The sequence below is a fragment of the Eucyclogobius newberryi genome, unplaced genomic scaffold (genome assembly GCF_026437365.1).
Source record: "Eucyclogobius newberryi isolate DKJ021-1_F unplaced genomic scaffold, fEucNew1.0.hap1 SCAF_17, whole genome shotgun sequence".
Classification (NCBI taxonomy): domain Eukaryota; kingdom Metazoa; phylum Chordata; class Actinopteri; order Gobiiformes; family Gobiidae; genus Eucyclogobius; species Eucyclogobius newberryi.
Genome location: NW_027315801.1, coordinates 25,502,244 through 25,523,739, shown reverse-complemented (window position 1 = coordinate 25,523,739; position 21,496 = coordinate 25,502,244). Strand labels below are relative to the sequence as shown.

General features: G+C 41.0%; 1 protein-coding gene across 1 annotated transcript in view; it reads right to left on the bottom strand.

The window, feature by feature from the left end:
* Positions 1 to 16,703: 16,703 nt before the first annotated feature.
* Positions 16,704 to 21,496, bottom strand: part of mtor (mechanistic target of rapamycin kinase) — a 76,241-nt gene continuing 71,448 nt past the window's right edge. Inside the window, exons 50-58 of the mRNA XM_072449612.1 lie at positions 21,084 to 21,166; positions 20,921 to 20,993; positions 20,775 to 20,849; positions 19,873 to 20,008; positions 19,215 to 19,280; positions 19,047 to 19,127; positions 18,769 to 18,849; positions 18,030 to 18,135; positions 16,704 to 17,118 (exon numbers count right to left, since the gene is read on the bottom strand). Coding sequence (XP_072305713.1) covers positions 17,103 to 17,118; positions 18,030 to 18,135; positions 18,769 to 18,849; positions 19,047 to 19,127; positions 19,215 to 19,280; positions 19,873 to 20,008; positions 20,775 to 20,849; positions 20,921 to 20,993; positions 21,084 to 21,166 — 717 coding nt within the window. The 3' untranslated portion in view covers positions 16,704 to 17,102. The remainder of the gene's footprint in view (positions 17,119 to 18,029; positions 18,136 to 18,768; positions 18,850 to 19,046; positions 19,128 to 19,214; positions 19,281 to 19,872; positions 20,009 to 20,774; positions 20,850 to 20,920; positions 20,994 to 21,083; positions 21,167 to 21,496) is intronic.

The window sequence follows — 21,496 nt, the reverse complement described above, 5'->3', positions numbered from 1 at the left end:
TTGTCAAAACTCATGACGCTGCGGTCAGCTACACACACTGGCATATGCTTCCACCTTAACCACTTGACCACTGGGCAGCACAAAGTTTGACTAACATACTAACATACATTCTTACTCGTTTCTCCACAGATCTAACATTTAATGATATACTGTCATGAAAAGTTACATGGTGCATCTTTAAATGAGGGTAACTTATTATTAACTACTTGTCAATTGCAGTCTTTTAAATAGCTTTTCCTGTTGAAGACAATATTCTAGATATGACTACTATATCTACTTTACTACTTTTATATTGTAAGAAGCAAGGCAGACAGCAAAAATAATACAACACGAATCCTTTCATGGCTTTATTTTCCACCCAATGATTTATTTTTTGCAGTGTTTCAGTCTTTAGGAAGTCCCAGTAACCAGAGAAAAGTAATGCCAGAACTCACACCCTCAAAGTGACAGTTCTGGCAACACTTCTTGAAGCATCTCAAGAACTAGTGTTTATTCATCTGCCTGTTGATAGTAAACGCTCCAGGAAGAGGATAAAAAAAAGAGGAAAAGCAAACAAAATAAGCTCCGAGGCGCAGAAGGCAAAAGGAGGCCTCAGCACTGGTGGAAATTGGCCAAAAGCACAGAATGGCGGAGAGCTATCTGGAGGAGGGCTAGCATCCATGCTCCTTCAATAGCCACGGCCTTGTCAGATACAGTTATGCTTATGGGAGACGCGGGAGAGGGGGTCAGCGCACGATAAGAATAGTGTGCTGAATCATAGCTTACAGTGGCATTCGGAGTGCGGATGATGCATGGTGAATGAATGTGAGATAAGCGCACCAACTTGGCAAAGCTGGCTCCACATACACCGCCTGTATAGTATATGTTATGTGTGCAGATCCAATGGGCCTGGGAGTCACGCCTTTCAAGTCTGAAGGCTCCTCCTGAAAGCTGAGTACAGGAGGTTTAGCATTATATTTTATCAAGTATATTTTGGTCGGAAAACACCTGGTATTTTCTATCAGCGCACTAACTGGGGATTTCTTGGCACATCTGTTATCAAATAGAATCCAACAAGGTTCAAATTCCATTTAGATCAGGGGTGGGCAGTTATTTTCCTCCGAGGGCCATATTCGAATCCAGGCAAGTAGCGGAGGGCCGGCCCGCAATCATTGGTGTGAAAAAAATACAATAATTATTTATAAAATAAAATAAAATATCACTTTTCTGTCAAATATAGACTATTGAATCTATTATTTAATTCATTTCAGGTCATTGTTTTTTTTATTAAGGATACAAGTGCAGGCAGATGTTACAGTAAAAAAAATAGAAACTAAAATCTTTCTAGGGGCCGGATTAAAACATACCGAGGGCCACATCTCGTCTGATTTAGATCAACTTCCAGTAGGCACATATTGAATAACAGAATAGTAGGCTATATAAACCAAATGTGCAGCAATGTTGAAGACTATATGGTTCAGTTCGCAGCGTGCAGCAGTGGAGTTCACAAGTGCAGCTGAATACATTTCAACAAGTTTGTAGTTTTGATGAATGAGAATGGCACATATTCCACGATTACTCTCCGTCAGTCTTTCTGCTCTTACAAGTTTAGCGCGGTTTGTATACAAAGCTTCACAAAGTGACCTTGCATCCTGTCACAGTTCAGCTAAAGGATTCTACAACCCTTATCTTGAGCATTCTGACACCTTCATGCTCTTTTTCTGTCTGCATCCCAGCCTTAAAATCAATACTTCTGAAGATGCTACGTAATTTCTTTAAAGGAGCTCGCACTTATCTCTTGTGAGGCTTCAGACTTTCTCTTTGTGTACTTTGTTTTCTGTAGAATATGCTCACAATAGGACACTAAGAAAGCAAGTTATCATACGTGTTGAAAGAGAGGGAAGATACGATAGTCCAATGAGGAAGTTTACTAGTAAGAGACTACTACTACTACAGTATAAGAGCTACTTAGGAACAAATTTTTTAGTCACACACAAATGATGTATTAAACCGTTCCTGATCGACACATCATGTCCTCTTCGCAGAATGTGTCCCTCTTGAGTAAAGCTCTGAGATGGGCCGGATTCTACACTTTAAGCTTCTTACAAAACATTTGCTTTCTCCCTGTGTTCCGCTTTTCACCCCATCCCCTGCTCCTCCCGCTCCTCCTCTGCCCTGCGCCCCTGGTCCTCTTTCACACCCTAATCGTCGAGACTTACACAAAAATCAATTTCCTCTCTCCCTGGCCAGTGGAGAAGCCTGATGTTTCGGCGTGTATCTGATTGATGACGCAGTGGCGACCATCCCACACCCCACTGCTTTTTATAGCACCTCCGTGTCCAGCACCGTTCACAGCATTTTTATGGCAAATAATAACAGGAGATGAAATAGATATTCCCTCTGGTGGGTAAATCTGTGTGGGGAGGCAAGAGGGTGGCCGCCCAGACAGCTGGAGGACATCGCTCTTCGACAAGTTACTTAGGCTGAATGACTGGATACCTGGGATACTGGATGGATACAAACACCTTTATAAAGCCAAGACAAACAAACATTATGGAAAGTCAAATATATATGTAAATTATATAAATTAAACATAACTGAAATGCAATTTTATCAATTAATTAGGAACTTGCTTTGGCATTAAGGTGCAACATAGAACAATGAATAATGATACTAGCAAAAATGAATATTAAAAAAGGGAAAGCAAGGGCCTGGGGTTCAAAAAACATATAAATTATCCAACTCTTGTCAAATACAATATTTCTTCATTCAGAAACATTCGAGACAGCCTGACTATGGAAGCGTCTCTGATGTATTTTAATGCTATGATCCTTCCTCACATCACCTATAGTATTATGTTAATGTTTTAGCTTATGTGTGCACCTGCCCATGGACTGTGGGAGCAGCTTCTCTCTTATAAGAATAACGTCTTTGTTCATGATCCTTGACAAATAAATACAATAATAAAGTACTTAATTAATTTCAATTTATTTTTGTAATGTCCGGTATCAAAACAGCAGTTGCCTCAAAGAGCGACAGTGAAAAACAGATTACCGTATTTTATGATACCGGACATTTTCTGGATCATAAGTAGTTTTTTTTTTTTTTTTTTACCGTACATAGGTTTGGCCGGGGTGAAGAATCTGCACTTCCTCTTCCTCCGGAGTTTACAGAGTTGTTTAGAAGTGACACAGAGGAAGAAGAATTCAGTGGATTTAGTGATTTGGGGTAATACTGATGCTTTGGTAAACTTTTTAGCATGTTCTTTATGCTATAGTTTTATGAATAACTGTCAATATGTTACGTTAACAAAAAAAATGCGACTTGCTTACTCCAGTGCGACTTATATATGTTTTTTTTTCAACATTATGACATATTTTTCACAGCCACAGGATTTGCATTCAATATGGTTGTTTCAGAAATGAGAATCCGCTCACTACATCACGTGGGTTTAAATAATGAGTTGCAGCTGAAAGACCATCACACATGCAGCATTTATCCAGTAGGTTGTAGCTCGGACATAATGTATTTGCTTGTGGTGCCTTCTTTTGGACAGGCAGTGTCATCAAGAATAAAAACACTTTCCAATGCATTCTGGTGTATGGAAATACGACACGCAAACTGAAATAGGCTAGCATCCCCAAAGGTGAATGAGGTCGATACTGATTGTTTGATGAAAATACATAAAAAGTTTATTGTAGAAAATAACGCTGTATGAAAGAGCGGCCAGTTTTAATCAATAGCTGCCAATGGCTACTATTGTACAAAGAGAAGATGCAAATTGAGAGTGACATAGCCCAAAGGTTTAATATTGTAGAGTGGCCATTTCATTGGATGCTACTGGCTAGCACATATAACCTTTAACATGGAGATTGATTGTAACACATAAATTTCTTCTTGACCGTGCATTGACATAAATGTTATGGTTCTCCTACACTCAAAGATTTCTTACACACTAACATACCAGGAAACAGAATCTGTTAAGATATACAGTACTTGGACTGGAATGCAATGCTACAAAGCTTTTTACACCAAATCCGACAGAAGACCTTGGAGAGGAACTACTTGGCCTGTGGAACAGAATGGCCTGTCTCATCACCAAACAAACAGAGAGAAGTAAGAGTGAGGTTTGGACAAGAGTTTTCCAGAGTCTCCAGAGTTCACCTGGCTCCCCCTGTTTCCATTTACCCTTGATACCTCTTAATGCCACTGGGACAACCATATTTTGATTGTGGGAAACCAAATTACCCCTAGGAAACCCACCTATTAGGAGAACATGCATCCTGGGATTGTCGTGCTGAGAGGAGTGTGTGTGTGTGTGTGTGTGTGTGTGTGTGTGTGTTTTGTTGTAATACCAACAGAACAGGTTTTTGACTGACTGACTGAAAATTGCTGTAATGGACACACTGTCAGGGGCTTTGGTATATTATAGGATGGTCTGTTTGTCGAAAGTGTCAGAAAATGTGTGGGTTGTTGTTGTTGTTTTTTTTAAATCAGATTTTGAAATATATATACTGTGGTTGGTACCAAAACATGCCCACATTACATCCCAAGAAACTTGAACATCCCAAATGAGCTTTCACTTCGAATTTTGAAGAAGGGATCAACAAGATTTGTTGCAATTGTATTAATAAATGTATTTGAACAAAAATAGCCATCAAAAAGACAATATAGTGAAAGGTTATTGGTAAAAGGCGATTTACTTCTGGTACATCTCTCTGGCATTCCTTAATTAACAACAGCAGAGTGGGGTTTGATGCTGAACTTCACAGCTGCTACTCAGACACATCCATCTTTGTCCTCACTGTGGTTAGAGCAATGTTGCCAGCATCAAGTCAGGCCACATTTATCACGCCTGCTTTGGGATGTCTGCAGGGGTAACTGGGGAAGAGGGTTTAAATAAGTTTATATGTGCTTAATCTCTAACCACCTAAATGTATGTGCTATTAATTGCATCAAACACTAAACTTGACACTCTTGAAACCATTCAATAATGTTATGATAGGATCCTTTTTAAAACTGCTTTTGATGCACAAGGTCACTCATGGCATGACCGTCTGCAACCAGCATAGAGTGACCATCTGCTCTACTCGTGCCTCCAACACTCACATTGCTAAGTTTAGCCATTTCACACTTGGAAATTTAAAATGTTTATTTTGAGAGAAAAAGAGAAGGCTAATGCGGCTGAGCTCAGTGGGCTGAGGAAGCTGCCAATCATCTGTGAAAGTGTAGTGACCTCTGAATGTTGCCATGGGGACAGGAATGCGGGAGTAAGGTTGTACCAGGGTACTGGAACTTTATGACGTCTTTGCCGGTGCAGAGACTTGACGCTCTTAATGTTGGGAAAAACATTTTCCATCAAATGAACTCACAGAGCAAAAAAAAAAAGACTATGCGGTTTTAGTAAACAATCATCTGATTGCAGACTTTGTGCTAAAGATGAATCTCCTTTACACATTGTTATTGTGTTCTACATGTTAATTTAACTGTATTTTGACTCGTCTTGTGATTAATTTTACCTTTGTAACTATGTGGCCTAATGTAAATGCCAAACAATAGCAGCATTAACCCGGATCTTTTTCTCTGATCAGCTGACTCAGCATGCGTGCTGATTGGTTGAACAATAACGCCAAAACCCCAGGGGTCAGTCAGAGAGAGAGGAGAGAAGACCAACCAAATTCCATCAGTAGGTCCACCAAGAAGGATCTCGGGGGCCAGAGAGCTCATCTCTGGCCTAGCGATGGTAAACTAACCCACCGAACAAAGACACGCCCGCAGAAGCTAACTTTTCTCTCCCATTAATAAGAATTCTGTGCCTGTTTTTTTAGATGTGATTAAAACTGCATCATGCAAACTCAGGCAAAGGAGCCTTTTGCAACTTTTCAAGAATACAACCAAAACTCTGATCCAACACATCAAACTTCAAATCAGCCTCATCTGTGAATCAGTGCAACGGCCCTTTTTATCTGAGGAACGCCTCAGAGCCAAGGAGAAGGCAGATCACTGAATCTGATCCAGTGCTTCTTCAGCCTGACACTGTCCTGTCCGTGCCCTGCCCAGTGTGTGGACCGAGCTGCAGCGTGACCCCTGAGTGAACCCTGGAGACGACACACACAGGCCCGTCTTCTCAGGATCACAGTCTTCTGGTCGTATGAAAAACGCATACATTTCACAATCTGGCTGATGAGATGATATAGAATCAACCCTAACTTTAACACACTGCTAGATAGATCTAGAACAATAATGTCTAGCGTCTCCATCTATTATTCACTAATATATATATTTATCCGTTTAATTATTTGGTCAATAAATCTTCATAAACCACATCACAGAAAAAAGGGTCAATGTCATGGTTACTTAGGGTACTTTTTTTACTAAATTACTTAATTTAGATATTTGATTATCAAACTGTTAAATGCCTAATCAATGGCTGGTGCCCCAAATGTATGATAACAAACATACCCACACTGCTGCAGTGTGTCATGTTCGAAATCTTGATCTACTTCTTTAATCGATATCACCTTTGAATGTCGCCCCCTTTCATAAGTGGGAGGACATGAATTACACTACAGTAAGAATCCCCTACAAAAGCATATGTGACTCGCCACGGCAATTGTCGGACCATGTCGGCCTCGGTGAAACTGAGAAAAACAGCATTTTACTTTTTTTCCCCCAAATTTGTGATTTTCGTTTTTTTGCATTATGTGAAAGTTGAAGATATGGACCAGCCATTCGATGTATCAGATAACAGTATTTGCAGCATTAAAAGCATAAATAAAGCCGTTTAAAATGTGGTGTTTTCGGGCGCTCTCTGGACGTGCAGAGCGGGTGTGACCACATTTCCGTATGAACAGCTGCGCTATTGTAGTCAGCCAATGGGCTGAGCCGCCAGCCGCATGGCTACTTGATAAGCAGCAACACAGGGACACGCAACACACACTGTGTAAAATCAGTTGAAAAATGGATCCTTCTGCTATCGCTTCGGAGCTTAACAGAGGTTGTTACAGCTCCACGCTTTTGGATTATTTCTGCGAAAAGTCCGCTTATCCAGATGACTATCTAAGTTCTGAATCTGAAGATGAGGTCACAGATGAAGAGTGCGATTTCATCCAGCTGGAAAATATCCCTAGTCTACGGCTGACCTTAGATGAGGAGGAAGATGGGTTTTGGACAGAGGAAGGAGCGCCCGGTCACGCCGAAGAGCTGGAGCGTGAAATAACAGACGCTATAGCCACGGTTACTTTTGCAGGAGAGAACGAAGAGTTGGAAAAGATCCGCAACTTTGACTGCAAATGTTACTCAAGAAGAAAAGAAAATTCTCTACTCTCAAGCAAATCGTGTAGCGGGAAACTCACTCCAGAACTCATGTACAAGCTACGGAGCGACTCATTAGCAGCAGAAAGAGAGTGGCAGGATATGAGGATTATCGGACATATGGAAGCAAACAGACGTTCTGTCGTCACTTCTGAGCTGACGACGTCCACGAAAAAGCCCCAGAAGAAGCGCAAGTTTGCCCGGACAAGCTTTTTCATAGGAGGCACGGAAGTCTGCAGAAGTACTTTCCTGTTCCTCATGGCGTAAGTAATGATTAATATTAAATACGCCTGTTTTAGTGTGCTGTTGTGGTCGTGTTTGTGTTGTGAGTGCCTGTTTTGTTGAGCCATCACAAGCTAGCTAGCCACGTAGCGCCGCTAGCCCCGGCCGTGTCCCGCTCCTCCGCGTTTTAAGTCTTAAATACGACGTAAACGTCAGAATGTGAATAATGCAGAATAAATGGCATCACAAACACGCTTGAAAGTTATGTTTTGGTGTGCTGTTGTGGTCGTGTTTGTGTTGTGAGTGCCTGTTTTGGTCTAAACCTGGTGAGCCATGATATCACAAGCTAGCTAGCCACGTGAAGCGTGTTATTCCCATATTACTGTCAACCCTAATCCTTTTTTTCCCCCTTTTCAGAATTGGCAAAGACACCCTGACTGACATAATTAAACACTATGATGAAAATGGAGCAACACCACGGTTGAGGAAGAAGCGCGCACAGCCACAGCCACGTTCACGCAGGTTCATCAGCCATGAAGTCATCCACACCGTTGTAGAGTTTATCAAAAACTATGCAGAAGTCCATTCCATAATGCTACCTGGTCGACATCCTGGCCATAAGGACTGGCATGTGAAGTTGCTCCCAAGCCATGTGACTAAGGCCTCAGTTTGGCGTCTCTACGTGAAGTCTGCTAAGGAGCTTGGTAAGTGTAAAACATTATTTTGGTGATTTTCATGTTTTAATGATTAGAGTATAATTAACCATAAGCAACATCTGTTTTTTAGGTGAGCCTGCAGTTTGTAAATCAAGCTTCAGATCACTGTGGAAACAGCTTCTCCCACACATCAGAAGCTGCAGGCCACGCACAGATCTCTGTTGGCAGTGTCAGAGCAACAACGAGCAGCTGATACGAAGTGCAAATGTCCCAGATGAAAGAAAATCTGAAGTTGTCCAGAAGCAAGTGCATCATCTTGCCCTTGTGCAAAGTGAGAGGACTTTTTACAACACTTTGATTGCTGCCTGCAGACTGACAACAGAATCTAATGTGCTGTTTTTCGGACCCTCACCGCCAGCAAGCAAAGACATCAGGATGCATTGCATGCAGGCATGTCGTCAAGTAAGGGAAGCAATGAAGTCATAAGCTACATGCATCATTTCTTCAACAACTTCGGGGTTGGAGAAAAATACGTGGATCTTCATTGTGACAACTGCAGTGGCCAAAACAAAAACAATTTCATGTTGTGGTATGCTGCCTGGCGTGTTGGACACAAGCTTCACCACACAATGGACATCCACTTCCTCATTGCTGGCCACACGAAATTCTCCCCTGATTGTGGCTTTGGACTTATCAAGCAAGCATACATGAAGACCAGGGTTGACACTTTGGAAGACATCGCTGAGGTTAGTTTATGTTATTTGACTACTGTAATGTGTAAACATTACCCTGGCAAAACTTCAGTGCAGATATTTTTCTTCTGTTCTAATTTTTTTTTACATTGTCGCCCTTGTCATCAGGTAGTGGAAAACAGCTCTCCTGAGAGTCACCTCAATATCCCACAGCTTGTTGGAACGGCGGATGGCAAAGTGTTCGTCAAGAACTTCGACTGGCAGAAGCATCTGAGTCCCTTCTTCAGACGGCTTCCAAAGATCAAGAGCTATCAGCACTTCAGGTATTTATATTCAAACAAAAAAAATAGTTAATAAGTGTTTCATGTGAAATAGTTAGCCATTTCTTAAATGTCCTGTTATTTGCTTACAGCTTTGATGCCAAGAGACCAGGTCAAGAGACCAGGTGTGGTGCTTGCGAAAAGTCACTGTGGAGCAGAACCAGTGGAATTTCAGCTACTACGCACTACAGCTGTTCTGCCTCCGGTTGACAATCTCCATGTCCTGGTCCCACCTGGATTGAACATTGACAGGCAGACCTACCTGCATGAAAAAATCAGGCCTTTCTGTGCTGACGAGGCAAAAGACATCACATGCCCAGCGCCGAGAGTCACAGCACAGAAGACGAATGTGCAAAAGAGGCTGCGGACGTAATTGGACTCTGATGGTGTACCTATGATGTCTATTATCTCATATGTTGCAGTTCGTATACCTGGCCCTGGCATCTGTTTATAAGAGTTCTTCTATTGAGGGTGTTTTTTAAACTTCCTATAAATTATCTGTCCTTTCCCCCTGTATCTACTGCGTTGTAACATTAAAGGCTATCTTATCTTATCTTATCTTTTGTTGTTTGTGTTGAATCATTCAGTGCACCATTGTTGGTGCACTGAATCATCTGTGAATTATGTTTACCGACAAATGCAATGAACCCTATTCTCATTCTGATTCTTTGATTCTATTCAGGGCCTTTTGTAGTCCAAGTATTTCCATTTTAATATAGTAACTTCTAATTCTGATTCAAGTCCAGTTACCATCAATAACAACACTCCTCTTGAGTCTTCAGTGACAGCTGTAGGGGGAGGTGGTGTCAGTGTGACAGGGGGAGGGCTTATCTCAATGAGATGCAAATGAGCCCCCCTGTGACTCTGGGCTCACTCAGGTGAGAAACTTTGGAAGCCGTTTTCTCAGTGAATGGGTTTGAGAGTTGTATACATTCAAATGACCACAACTTACATGAGTGAGACATCATTGGAAAGCTTTGAATTCACACTTTCAGAATATGTGAATAACTCAAAATGTCTCCGGGTAGACATGTAACTGGATTGGCCATGGTCAGTCACATATGCAGAAAGCGGAGGAAGACACGTGCACAGAGCAGCCCTGAACTCTGGTCCTGAACTCTCCGGGTCTTACACTAAGAATCAAAACAGATGGACAGTATTCTCTGTCTGGACCAATGCAGAGGGGACAACTACAATGAGATGTAATGAAATGGCCAGGGGGGCAAATGTGATTAAATGTAATCAAATACTGTGGGGGGACGAGTGCAGTGAAATGCTCAGAGAGGGAAAAAAGGCAATGGAATGCAATGAAAAATGCGATGTTAACCAAATATGAGCACTATGGGTAGCATAACCAATAAAGCAAACCGTTAATCAAAAACTATTTATCATAATACACATATTAAATAATATAACAGGGGCCTATTAGTAAAATAAAAAGTGTAAATAAGTTAAGATAGCTAAAACAGGCAGAACAGTAAAACCATGTAGTACATTTATCTTCTGCTTGCAATATTCATATTGTAAAATGTATAATGAACAATCACTGTTAAAGGTGTAGGAATGATTTCCTCGCCTCATTTATGCTGGCAGAAAATAGTGTGTTAGTCAGAGTAGAGCTGTGTATTCTGGATCCAGAGGAAAGAGGGTCAGACAGGGGTCAGCCTCAGCCCCAGCCTGGACACTCATCTCTGGAGACAACAATAACCACACACTAAAATAGCACTGCCAGGGTTCTTTTTATTTATGGATAAACAAAGATGGTCGTATTACTTTGAAGTTTGGTTTGTTACAATCAATTTCTCTTCATTTGGATGTTTTTAAATTAAAGAACATATAAAAACAAGAAAAGAGAAAGGGAAACACGACCAGAGAGAACAGATACAAAATAAAAGCAGCAGACATCCAACAAATAAATGGAAAAAAATAAACTAATGGCCTAAAGAACCCGAAAAGAAACAGGTCCCATTTTGTCCAAAGTTTTGTCAAATTTGTCAATTGTCAATTTGAGTCCAAATGTAGTTTGTTTCATTTTACGTATGTCAATTATAATGTTAGTCCAGTCCTTGATCGTTGGTGGATTTTGTGAGGGCCTTTTTTGCCGATGCTAGGAGGATGTTCCAGCAATAACTGCTGGTTGTGTCCATGGCAGAAGTCCTGAGCCAGAAATACAGCGTTCTGAAATCCATTGGAATTGTGATGTGATAAATTGTCTGTAAGGCATTGTTAATCTCAGTCCAATACTTGTGAACAACAGGACAATCCCGAAAATCATGATGATTTGCCTCCTGGCTGCAACATCCTCTCCAATAGTCTGCATTTTCCTGTGAGTAATGGACACTTGGGGGTTATAAAGAAACGAGACACTCTTTTCCAACAGAATTCCCTCCAAACATGTGATTTTTCACTGAGAGGTACATATACTTTCTCACTCACTTTGTTCTGGATGATAAACCCTACAGGTGGATCACTGATTTCCTGAGGTATCGGATGCAATGCGTGCGGCTGGGGAAGAATGTCTCAGGGTCTCCACAGGGCTGTGTACTTTCTCCTTTGCTCTGCCCGGATGGACCGCAGGAGGCTACGGTCCATCCGGGCCAGAACCTTCCACCACCAAAACAGTTTCTTTTCCTGTGCCGTTGGACTTACTCATGAGAGTCTGGAAGTCTGGATGACAAAATATATATGTTTTTTGGGAGTGTCTGCAGAGCCGTGGCGCGCGGCCGAAACTGCCATGTTATTTTTGTGCGCCGCGGCTCATGAAACGGCGCCGCTATTTGACCGCGTTTTAGCGCCGTTTTAGACCGCGCCGGGTTAAGGTTAGGGTTAAGGTTAGGGTTAAGGTTAGGGTTAGCCATGAGGCTATAACGGGCTCTAAGGGAAATGCCGCGGTCCCTGAAACTGCGCGGCCATTTGACCGCGCCGCGGCTCTCCAGCCACGGCCTTTAAAGTTTATTTAAGGTGGTGCAAGGGTAAACAAAGGCTATCTTGTAGAGAGGCTGTTAAAAGTTATACCTTTATATAGTTTAGATATTATTCCCTTTGAGAGTTCTGGTTTATATGCTTTTATAAAATTCAATAAAAATATCATAATGGTCAATTATGCACTGTTTCTTGGTTGCAGGAACTCCTTGTTTGTTAGTACCCATAAAAGCCCTGTTTCTCTAAAAGGTTTTCTTTAATTAAGGTATAAAATCTTTAGGGTTTCTTTTCTGTGTTTTTTGTTGCAATGCAGCCAAATTAGTTGGAAAACTAATAGTAATTTAGCCTTTTCTTTACCAAGCAGACGATGCCATACAGAGGAGTTGTCTTAACTTGTGTTCTTGATGCCCTGCCCAGGGGAATATTAGCAGAGCGGTAAACAAGGTTGGAGCTGTGGAAGAGAATGTTCTGGAGGGTCCTGCGGGAACAGCCCATCTCACAAAGGGCTAAATGCTGTCAACTCCATCGATACAGGCTTCATAGCACACTGCACAGACACTTATCCTGACTACAGGCGCGAGCTTCAAACTGCTCCACAGCTATCGAACTCCACAAGCTAACATCAAGTGTTTTCTTCTACATAGCTGTGAGCCATGCCAGAGGTCAAGAGTAAGTTTGTTCTCAGAAGAGCAGGAGTAGAGTGACTGGAGACAGACCACATCATAGTTCAGACCACTGGGAAAAACTATAAAAACATCTCTATAGAGAAAGGTATAGGTGGCAGACCCCCAGCTGCAATGCTGCATAAAGCACACTTTACTACGTCAAAAGGAAAGGTGGGATTCTTTATGCCACTAATCTTATTTCCCATAGATATTTTTGGGCGTAATGCCTTATAGATGTAACCAGTGGACGAATGTGGGGGTATTTTCTTGGATTTTGGTGCGTTTGGGATGCATTTTTTTATTATATGCGGCTTCTACTGGTTTTGCATAATATGGGCACAAACAATGATTTACAATACCATAAGAACAATACAGCTTACTGTAAATATTACTGTATTTTGAGGAAGATATGTAGTATTCTAGTCTGTCCAGCTTCCACCCTCCACACAAAAGATGCATAGTGCACCTTTAATCATAATGATTGCAGGCTACTTCTCTCCAAGAATTAAATGGAGTCTTGTTGTTTTTAACCTGTGTTGTTCACATGTTGCTGATCACTCTGTGCTCTATTCTTTGTGCTTTATTCACAGAGTTACGAACACAAACTAAAGACTGGCTGAATGCTTATGGAATGTGTTTCCAGAGTCATTGTTTTCACACTATTGGTGATTTTCAAATTCTAGAAGCAGATGGGGACAAGAGCCAGAATTTCATATTAATTACATTGTACTTTGCTGTGATATATCTAAAATAAATTCAGATTTTTTAGTCTGATAATTTATTAATGACGTCTTGTATGATAAGAAAAATATGCATTTTAACAGTATTCATTTTAGCTGCCGGCCTTTATTGGAGGGCTTTATTTAGGGTATCTTTTAGCATTTTAAGGTTACAAATGTTGGGTGTGAATCTTCTGTTTCAGTAAGGTTTGAACGAGGAGCAGGATGTTACGCTGTTGACTGCTGTTTAACTCTACACATCCACTGGTTGAGCTCTAATAGTTTAACCATCTAATAATCCAGAGGCATTATGTGTCTTTCCTGTGTAGCCCAGGGGCCTACATAACCTCATTTAGATTTTATGTGGACCTCGTGTGGACCTACATATTGGAAGCCCACATACGCCCCACACTAGGTTATGTTGGCTGGGCCATTTGTATTAAATATTATTGGCCTATAGAATGTTGTGATGTCATCTGAAATATGCTGTTGACAGGTGCGTTGGTGTTTAGCTGCACCTTGCCTGATGATTGAGGAGAGTTGAAGGCTGCAACGGAGGCCGAGCTAAAAGTCTGCTGTAAGGTGAATGACATCTTCAAAGTGATTGAAGTCGTGTTTTCTACGCACTCATTTATGACCTCAAACTCGACGAAATGGTCAACTGGCAAAGAAGATAATAGAGCCTCAAAGGTCAGGTATTTGAGCCACAGAAAAAGGTAGGAGAAAAAAAAGCATAGTTTCAAACTGTTCAATGCTTGTTCAGGGCTTGTCAAACCTTTTCTGAAGTGCCACTCTTGGGAGATAAGAAATGTAGAAATGATGAATAAAACAATGTAAATTAAAACTACTGAAATAACAGTAATAATAAGTGTTTAATTAAATAGGCTAAATAACATTTATTTTCAGTCTCATTCAGAGTGTCCTTCTTTGAACATAATAGGCACAACACAGAGCCTCGTGATGATGATAAGTTTAGTGCAGGGATGTCCAAACTATGGCCCAGGGGCCAAATGTGGCCCTCAGACCAATTTTTGTTGGTCCTCAGGCTTCCAGCTAAATGGCCCCAAGACAAAAGAATTTTACTGTAACATTTGACCTAAATAACACACATTTTGATGAGATACAGTCTTAATATTAATGTTCCAAGCCTTATTAAAGGTGTGGACGCTCATCTACATCAAATGCAACATTTCCAATGATTCACTTATCTGTCATATAATCTGTGGCCCGCTGTATATGTTTCAAAATGCAGCCCTCAGTGAAAAAAGTTTGGACACCTTTGGTTTAGCGGGAAAACTGGATTTGTATCACTGATTTGACTTTGAATCGCCACGGCTGCTCCGGTCTTCAGCGGGGGCGAGAAGGAGGTGGAAAAGCATTCAGGTTCAGAGACAAATCCATCGTGGTAGTCATTGCTAGTTTTTAACTATTGTTTACACATACAACAGAAGCAGATAGCAATATTCTTTCTTAGGTGGTACTTAATGTAAAGAGTAATATAGATGTAATAAGCTGTGATATGTGATATCAATTCTGTGTGAATAGTCTGGATGCTGTCACCTAAAACTTCTTCTGTGGGTGGAGCAATCAAGCCGTTGACTTTCTGATGCTTTTAGGAGGAACAAAAGCTTCACACTCTGATTGGCTAAATCGTCCTGTCACTCACTCGGAGCATTACAGACACAGACCAATGGAAGGACACACTGAATCACATATGACGGTATCACTGAAATGTCAAAATGTCACAGGGACAATTAGATATTTATTGACACATTGCCCTTCCCCATTTTACGCAAATCATCAAGCATGATCATGTGGACATTTTAATTAGAGATGGAATATATGAATAAATCGAGTCTCGCCTACAAAGCAAATTGAAGGCCGCCCGTTTTGGCCTGTTGCTTTTCTACTCCGAACATGTAAAAGAACAAGAACTGATGTTTTCCAAGCCTCACCAAACCAACCTTCATCTTCATTTGTGTCCATTGTCCCCTGATGAGGATAATTCATCACAATCTAGCGGCAGCGTCCACACACCTTTTCCTCCATTCCCGCGTCGCACTTTCATTTCCACACTTGGTAAACAGCTAAATCCCGCCAACCGATCAATGGCGCCTATTTAGCTCCAGCTATTGACTCAAACTGCGAGACGAGGTGCAAGAAGACAAAAAATAAACAAATTAGAGAAACAAGGGGAGAAAATGGCCACGATGAGAAAAGTCACATTTTCTATAATGAGCTTTTGGGCAGCGGCGGCGGGGAAGTGACAGAGTGGAGGCAGCAAGAGTGTGCACAAGAACAGAAGGAGTGGATCGATGAGAACAGATAATCACCGCGCCCATGTCCCTGTGTGTAAGGAGTGTGACATTGCAAAGGTGGGCACGCCGGGGAAGCAATCAATGGGCTTCTTTTTGTTGATCCGTAATCCCCAACTATCTATAAGTAATTAACCTTCAGAGGAGAAAGCAGAGTGGGAATAAATAGTAGAATAAGTGGTGGAATAACAATGAGTTGGGAGTGAAACGTAGCTACCTTGCACCCACTAGATAAAACTGAATTAATAGTAGTCTGGGCTGCTTCTGCTGCTGCAATTTGCTCAGTTTGATTTCTCTGTGGGTTGAGAGAAGCATCGCCGTGCACTACCTCCCCGCGGTCTACAGCCTGGATAAATATAGTGGAGAACAAGCACTCTCATCTTGATTCAAAAAGCAAAGGTAGAAATGTGAAATGTGAAGAGAGTGCGAGGTACGTCTGACAGGAGGAACACTGCCCTCTGTAGGTGGAAGAGCTAATGGCACAAGTGCGGCACATTTCAGTTTAGAATTCTAAGCAGCTCAAAGGAGGACACAGGCCAGGGTTGAATATATACTTTTTTTTTCCTAGTTTATAGTAGTAACTATGAGTTAAACATTTATTTGGCGAAGAAGGAATGTAAAAATGTTTCGAAACAACAACAGCAAAAAGCGTCTATCCAAACACTAAAAGCACATCCTTCAAATTAAAACCATCAACCATGCATTGTACAAGCCATAAATAATTAACTAATTAACATTCATTTTTATTTTTTTATTTAACCAGCCAAAACATTAAGAACAAATTCCTTTTTTTCACTAAGAAATATTGCTGTATTGGGGTGAAGCTATTGTGCATGTAGTTTCCAAAGACTTGAGGAATACTTTGTCATAGATTCAAGGCCTTAATAAAAAATACTCTGTTATACCGTTGTTATCTGTACAGATTTATTGGCAACTTCATGCTCATATAATACATTATGAGGTCCACATCCTTCAACAAGTCAAAGGCAGAGCATGTAAAGTATTACATTAATTCACAATGTTAAAGCAGACCGGAGGAACCTGGGCTGTTAGAAAAGGCATCGCTTATTACAATTTGGCCACAAAACGAAAACGAGAAAATGCCACTAAATGGAGTGACAACATTTATAATTTAAAGAAATGAGATAAAACAGATCCTTGGGTGATTTCTTAAACTTAACCTGGACGCTCAACAACACTGGGATTCCGGTTTAAGAAGGTTCAGCAGGAGGCCAGTTTTAGTGAGTGCTGTTGTAGTTTGTGGTCACAGCAAGACGAAAATGACATTCTCCAGAACATTACCAGAACGGACACCTGAAAGACACAGATAAGACAATATAACAAGATTGGCTACATCACTAAGTCTGAATAGGGTTGTAAAATGTTGGGGATTTTTTTCTGAAAATTACGGTAAATGGTGGGAATAAAAATGTAATTCAGGCAAGTACAGTTTAACACCTAATGTTGGTTTTCATGTAAAATAACGAGTGTATACTGTGCATATGATAAACAGGTGTATGTAATGTAACCCAAATTTATTTCCACAAAAAGTACCACTAGAGGACGCAAAGCAGTTTAGATAAGGTTAAGAACAATGCTAGCTTTTGGCAAGTAAAAGTTAGGGCTGCAAGATGAATTGCAATGTTATATCGCAATTTGAATGGACACAATTAGCAAGTCGCAAAGGCTGCAATTTTTTAAGAACCATCATTTCCTCCACACACAAAACAAATTGCTAATCTAATTGCAATACTTGACAGAAACATCGCAATGACATATTTTTCAAAGATAGTGCAACCCGAGTAAAAGCTTCTTGCACAAGCACAACAATAATCCTTCGCTTCTCTTGAGTTACTAACTGATAATAATTTTAATAAAATCTTATGAATAACCATGTGCCAACTTGAGAGAACAAATTACCAACCAGAATGACCGATGTTATGAATTATATTTCTAAATCTCCAGTGCTGTGGTGTGAATAATGGGATAAGTGGAATATTAATGTGAATAAATATAGTGGAAGACAGTAGTCCTCTAATGAAGCCATAAAACAGGCATTAGTACAGGTGTTCTTGCCAGCCTCTATTGATCCACCATTGACCTTGGTTCTGTCCTTACATCCTGATCCCAGAGTTGGCTGCGGTTACTCCTCAGTGCGCGATGATGTATTCTTGCCCTGCGCCGTGTCTCCCCATACATCACAGATATATAAAAGTAATACTAACCACCCGATGTAGCACTGGCACAGGTTCTCGTGTGAGGTGGCCTGCTTTATCAGCAGTTCCACTTGTGTGGGCACATCCAGCGTTTCGTCGTGGGAGAAGTCCCGTCCTGCGGGGCAAATAAAAACAGGGTTACCAAGGGTTTCTATAGTAATTTAGGTTTGTTTTTCTATTTGGGGAAACTACTACTCAAGTAAGACTAATTTCAGTAATTTCAAGAGTAACTGTCTGATGTAACCTCTGATTATAATTTGAAATTGTTCTATTTGGAAGGACAAAACATTATGCCCTATTTATTGTTTGAGAGTATTTAATTACTGTTTTAGGGTTTTTATATTATTTTTATGAGCACTGGTAGTACATTTTTTGTTTAAAAATAAAATGTATTCTGTATGCTGCACATCATTGTTTGGGGAAACAATTCAATTTATAAAATGTGCTCCATAAATAAAGTGGATTGGATTATATAATGCACCTCTGAAGGAGCGCTGTCAGAAACATAAATATTCAAACCTCCCCAACTCTTCAAATATGCATATTGTCAATTAAAACAATAGATAAGAAAACACTATTCTCTATCACACTGTATTTATATCAATATTATTCCTTTCTCAATTAACAATCATCAATAACTAAAAATCCTTTAATAATTGTTTTAAATTAATTTACAAATTATATCATATTAAGCCTAACTGACAAAATAATGACTTACTATAAATGAGTTAGTCAGATTTGGCCTCACCTGTCAGCTTGTCCCTCACTCGGTTGATGATCTGAATAGCTTTCTTGTTGAGAGCTTCAGGCTGAACCAAGCCGTCTCCAACTGCGGCAAAAGACGTCAAACACCCGTCAGCCTCCAAAACACAACATATAAAACCGCTGTCTGGCAAAGTGCTGCCTAACAACAACACAGCACTTACAGCGCTCAGTCATGACAGCAGGCAGCGCCAAACTGAGCAGAAACCAGCAAAACAACAAGCATTTTACATCTGAGAATTCATTTATAAGAGATGCACTGACTGAAGGAGTGGATGGATTCAGGTACGGTGGTGCCTGGTTTCTTGTGGGTGGTTTCGCCGAGGTCTATTCCCTCCAACGCTTCTGCGCGGGGGAAACACATGACAGGCGTATGAATTCTATACTTATTAACAGTAGTATTAATAGTATTTGAGCTCATGGTACACAAACCGACAGACTGTCCAGCGGTGTACGAGTCCGTTCGAGTGCGGGAGCGCTTTGTGCCTTTGGTGTTTGCTGTGGGTTAGAGGTCAAGTTAGTAACACATGCCCAGAGATAAAAAGTACTTAGAAAGCTAATAACAATAGTTAATCATATGTTATGGTCAAATACAAGAAATCAGTATTACCGTAAAATCAATGTTAGGAAGATGTACTTGAAAATGGTCATCACAAAATGTCTGCTGTGTACGGTGAGATTTACTGTTCATTGTTATGGTGCACACATTCCTGATTCTGTCAGTTTTTAACAAAGTGAGCAGCACAGCAAGCACCAAGACTGACAATTTGTTTTCTTTTCATTTTGTCAGTGTCATTGCGCTTGTCGCAATAATCTAGAATAATAGCAAACCCAAACTGATTTAATGCAAGATAGACGGACACATTTGCCCCACTTTCCTTGGGTTTGACGTGAGTGATTTAAAGTGGTAGATGACGAACTCTGACTTGGTCCAAACTTTCAAAACGATAATCACTTTCTGAAACTCCAGCTGAAGGTCAAGTCGTTTGGGCTTGACTCCTAAAGTGGAAAGTTCCTGCCCTAAAAAAAACTTGTGAAGATGTGTATGTGTGGGTTTGTGTTTGTGTGTGTGTGTGAGTGAAAGTCTTACTGTCCATGAGCCTCCAGTTGAGCAAAGGGTCGTAGACAAAGGCCTCTAGCACAGCCATGACACTGTCCCGGTGCTCCCTCAGCACCTCCATCACCGTGTGACACGTGATGCGGTAGTTACCATCCAGACCTGTCACCTGCTCACAACAGAGATGGAGCTGTTAGGACTTAGGCCAAGAGAGCAGTCCGAGTGTGTCAGCCCAAGTGTCAGCGCACCACGCTAGCGCTAGTGTAACAAACGGTTGTTACAGTGCACTATGATTTTTCTGGAGGTGGGGGTGTCTCCATGTCTTTGCCAAGTATGACAAATATATCTATCTTGCATTTATTAGATTACAGGCATTTGATTGCTTAAGATATTCCTTGAAAAAAATGCCATGTTTGTCTCCATAGCAAAACAAAAATAGCTCGAGGGAGATCCTCCACCGAAAAAGCTACATTGAACACCTTTAAACTAAAGGTGCATTCTTGCTGAACAACAGTATCTATAATTAGACACATTTTATACTACGTTGGGTCAAAGCTATATATTTTCATTCTGCATACATTTGGTCCCTACTTGTGTTTTTCCACCTTCGAGGCACTCAAAGCACTTTACCAGGCATTATGGGTGAAGTGTATTGCTTAAGGACACAATGACATTTCCTCTAGTGCCCCACTGTGGCCCCTGGTGTTCCAGCATTCTCCCATCCAAGTACTAACCAGGTCCTGACCCGCTTAGCTTCCGAGAGCTGATGAGATCGGGCATGAGAGTAGAAAGGGCATTCAACACATTGTCAGAGCTGAGAAAGCTCTTACATTGCTGAGACCAGCCGCAGACTGACATTTGTTCTGCTGTTTGGATCCCTCGACTACCGGGCAACACTGGTCCTTACTTGTAATCAATAGAATGAAATATATTACCTCCATAGCGTTGGTCAACATCCGGGTCAGTCTGAATGGAATCTTCTCGGGGAACTTCTCTCTGGTCATAGCCACCTGTCCAACGAACACCATCTCAGCTTCACATGTTCATGACAACCTTCTTTTATCATTACCTTCTCACTCACCTCAAAGCAGTCTCCGAAGTCGATATGAAGTATCTTCCCACTTAATCTGTCCAACATCAAATTGGACGGATGCCTAAAGGGTCAAAATAACATTTCTTGGTTAATAGCTTTTTACCTAATTTTACCGTCTTAAAATAGACTTGGCTCTAGAGGATTCACACACCTGTCTCCCAGCCCGAGGATGTAGCCGACCATCGACATGACGGCCAGGGAGCGGGTGTAATTGGTCCTCCTGTCAAACCACACCTGGATGGGGGGGGGGGGGGGGGAGAAAAGATGATTAAATGTCAGTAAACATATAGCGGCAAGTCCAGGATACACAATCTATGACAGGCTGCTTGATGCATGCTCACAGCTCAACATGAGTTATACAGGCGGCTAATACTCTAAAAAGGGACGAGTTTGAACGCTGCTTACAACATCCTGCCAAGTTAGTGGTTTAAAAGTAGGCCACGGAGACTGGTAACCCAATTCTTTTGAGATCAACAAGATGCTCGGAAATGAATATTATATCTTTCTCAAAAATGAAAGTTATATATGTATTATTTGGAACACAACTGCTTGCTTCTTACTTTG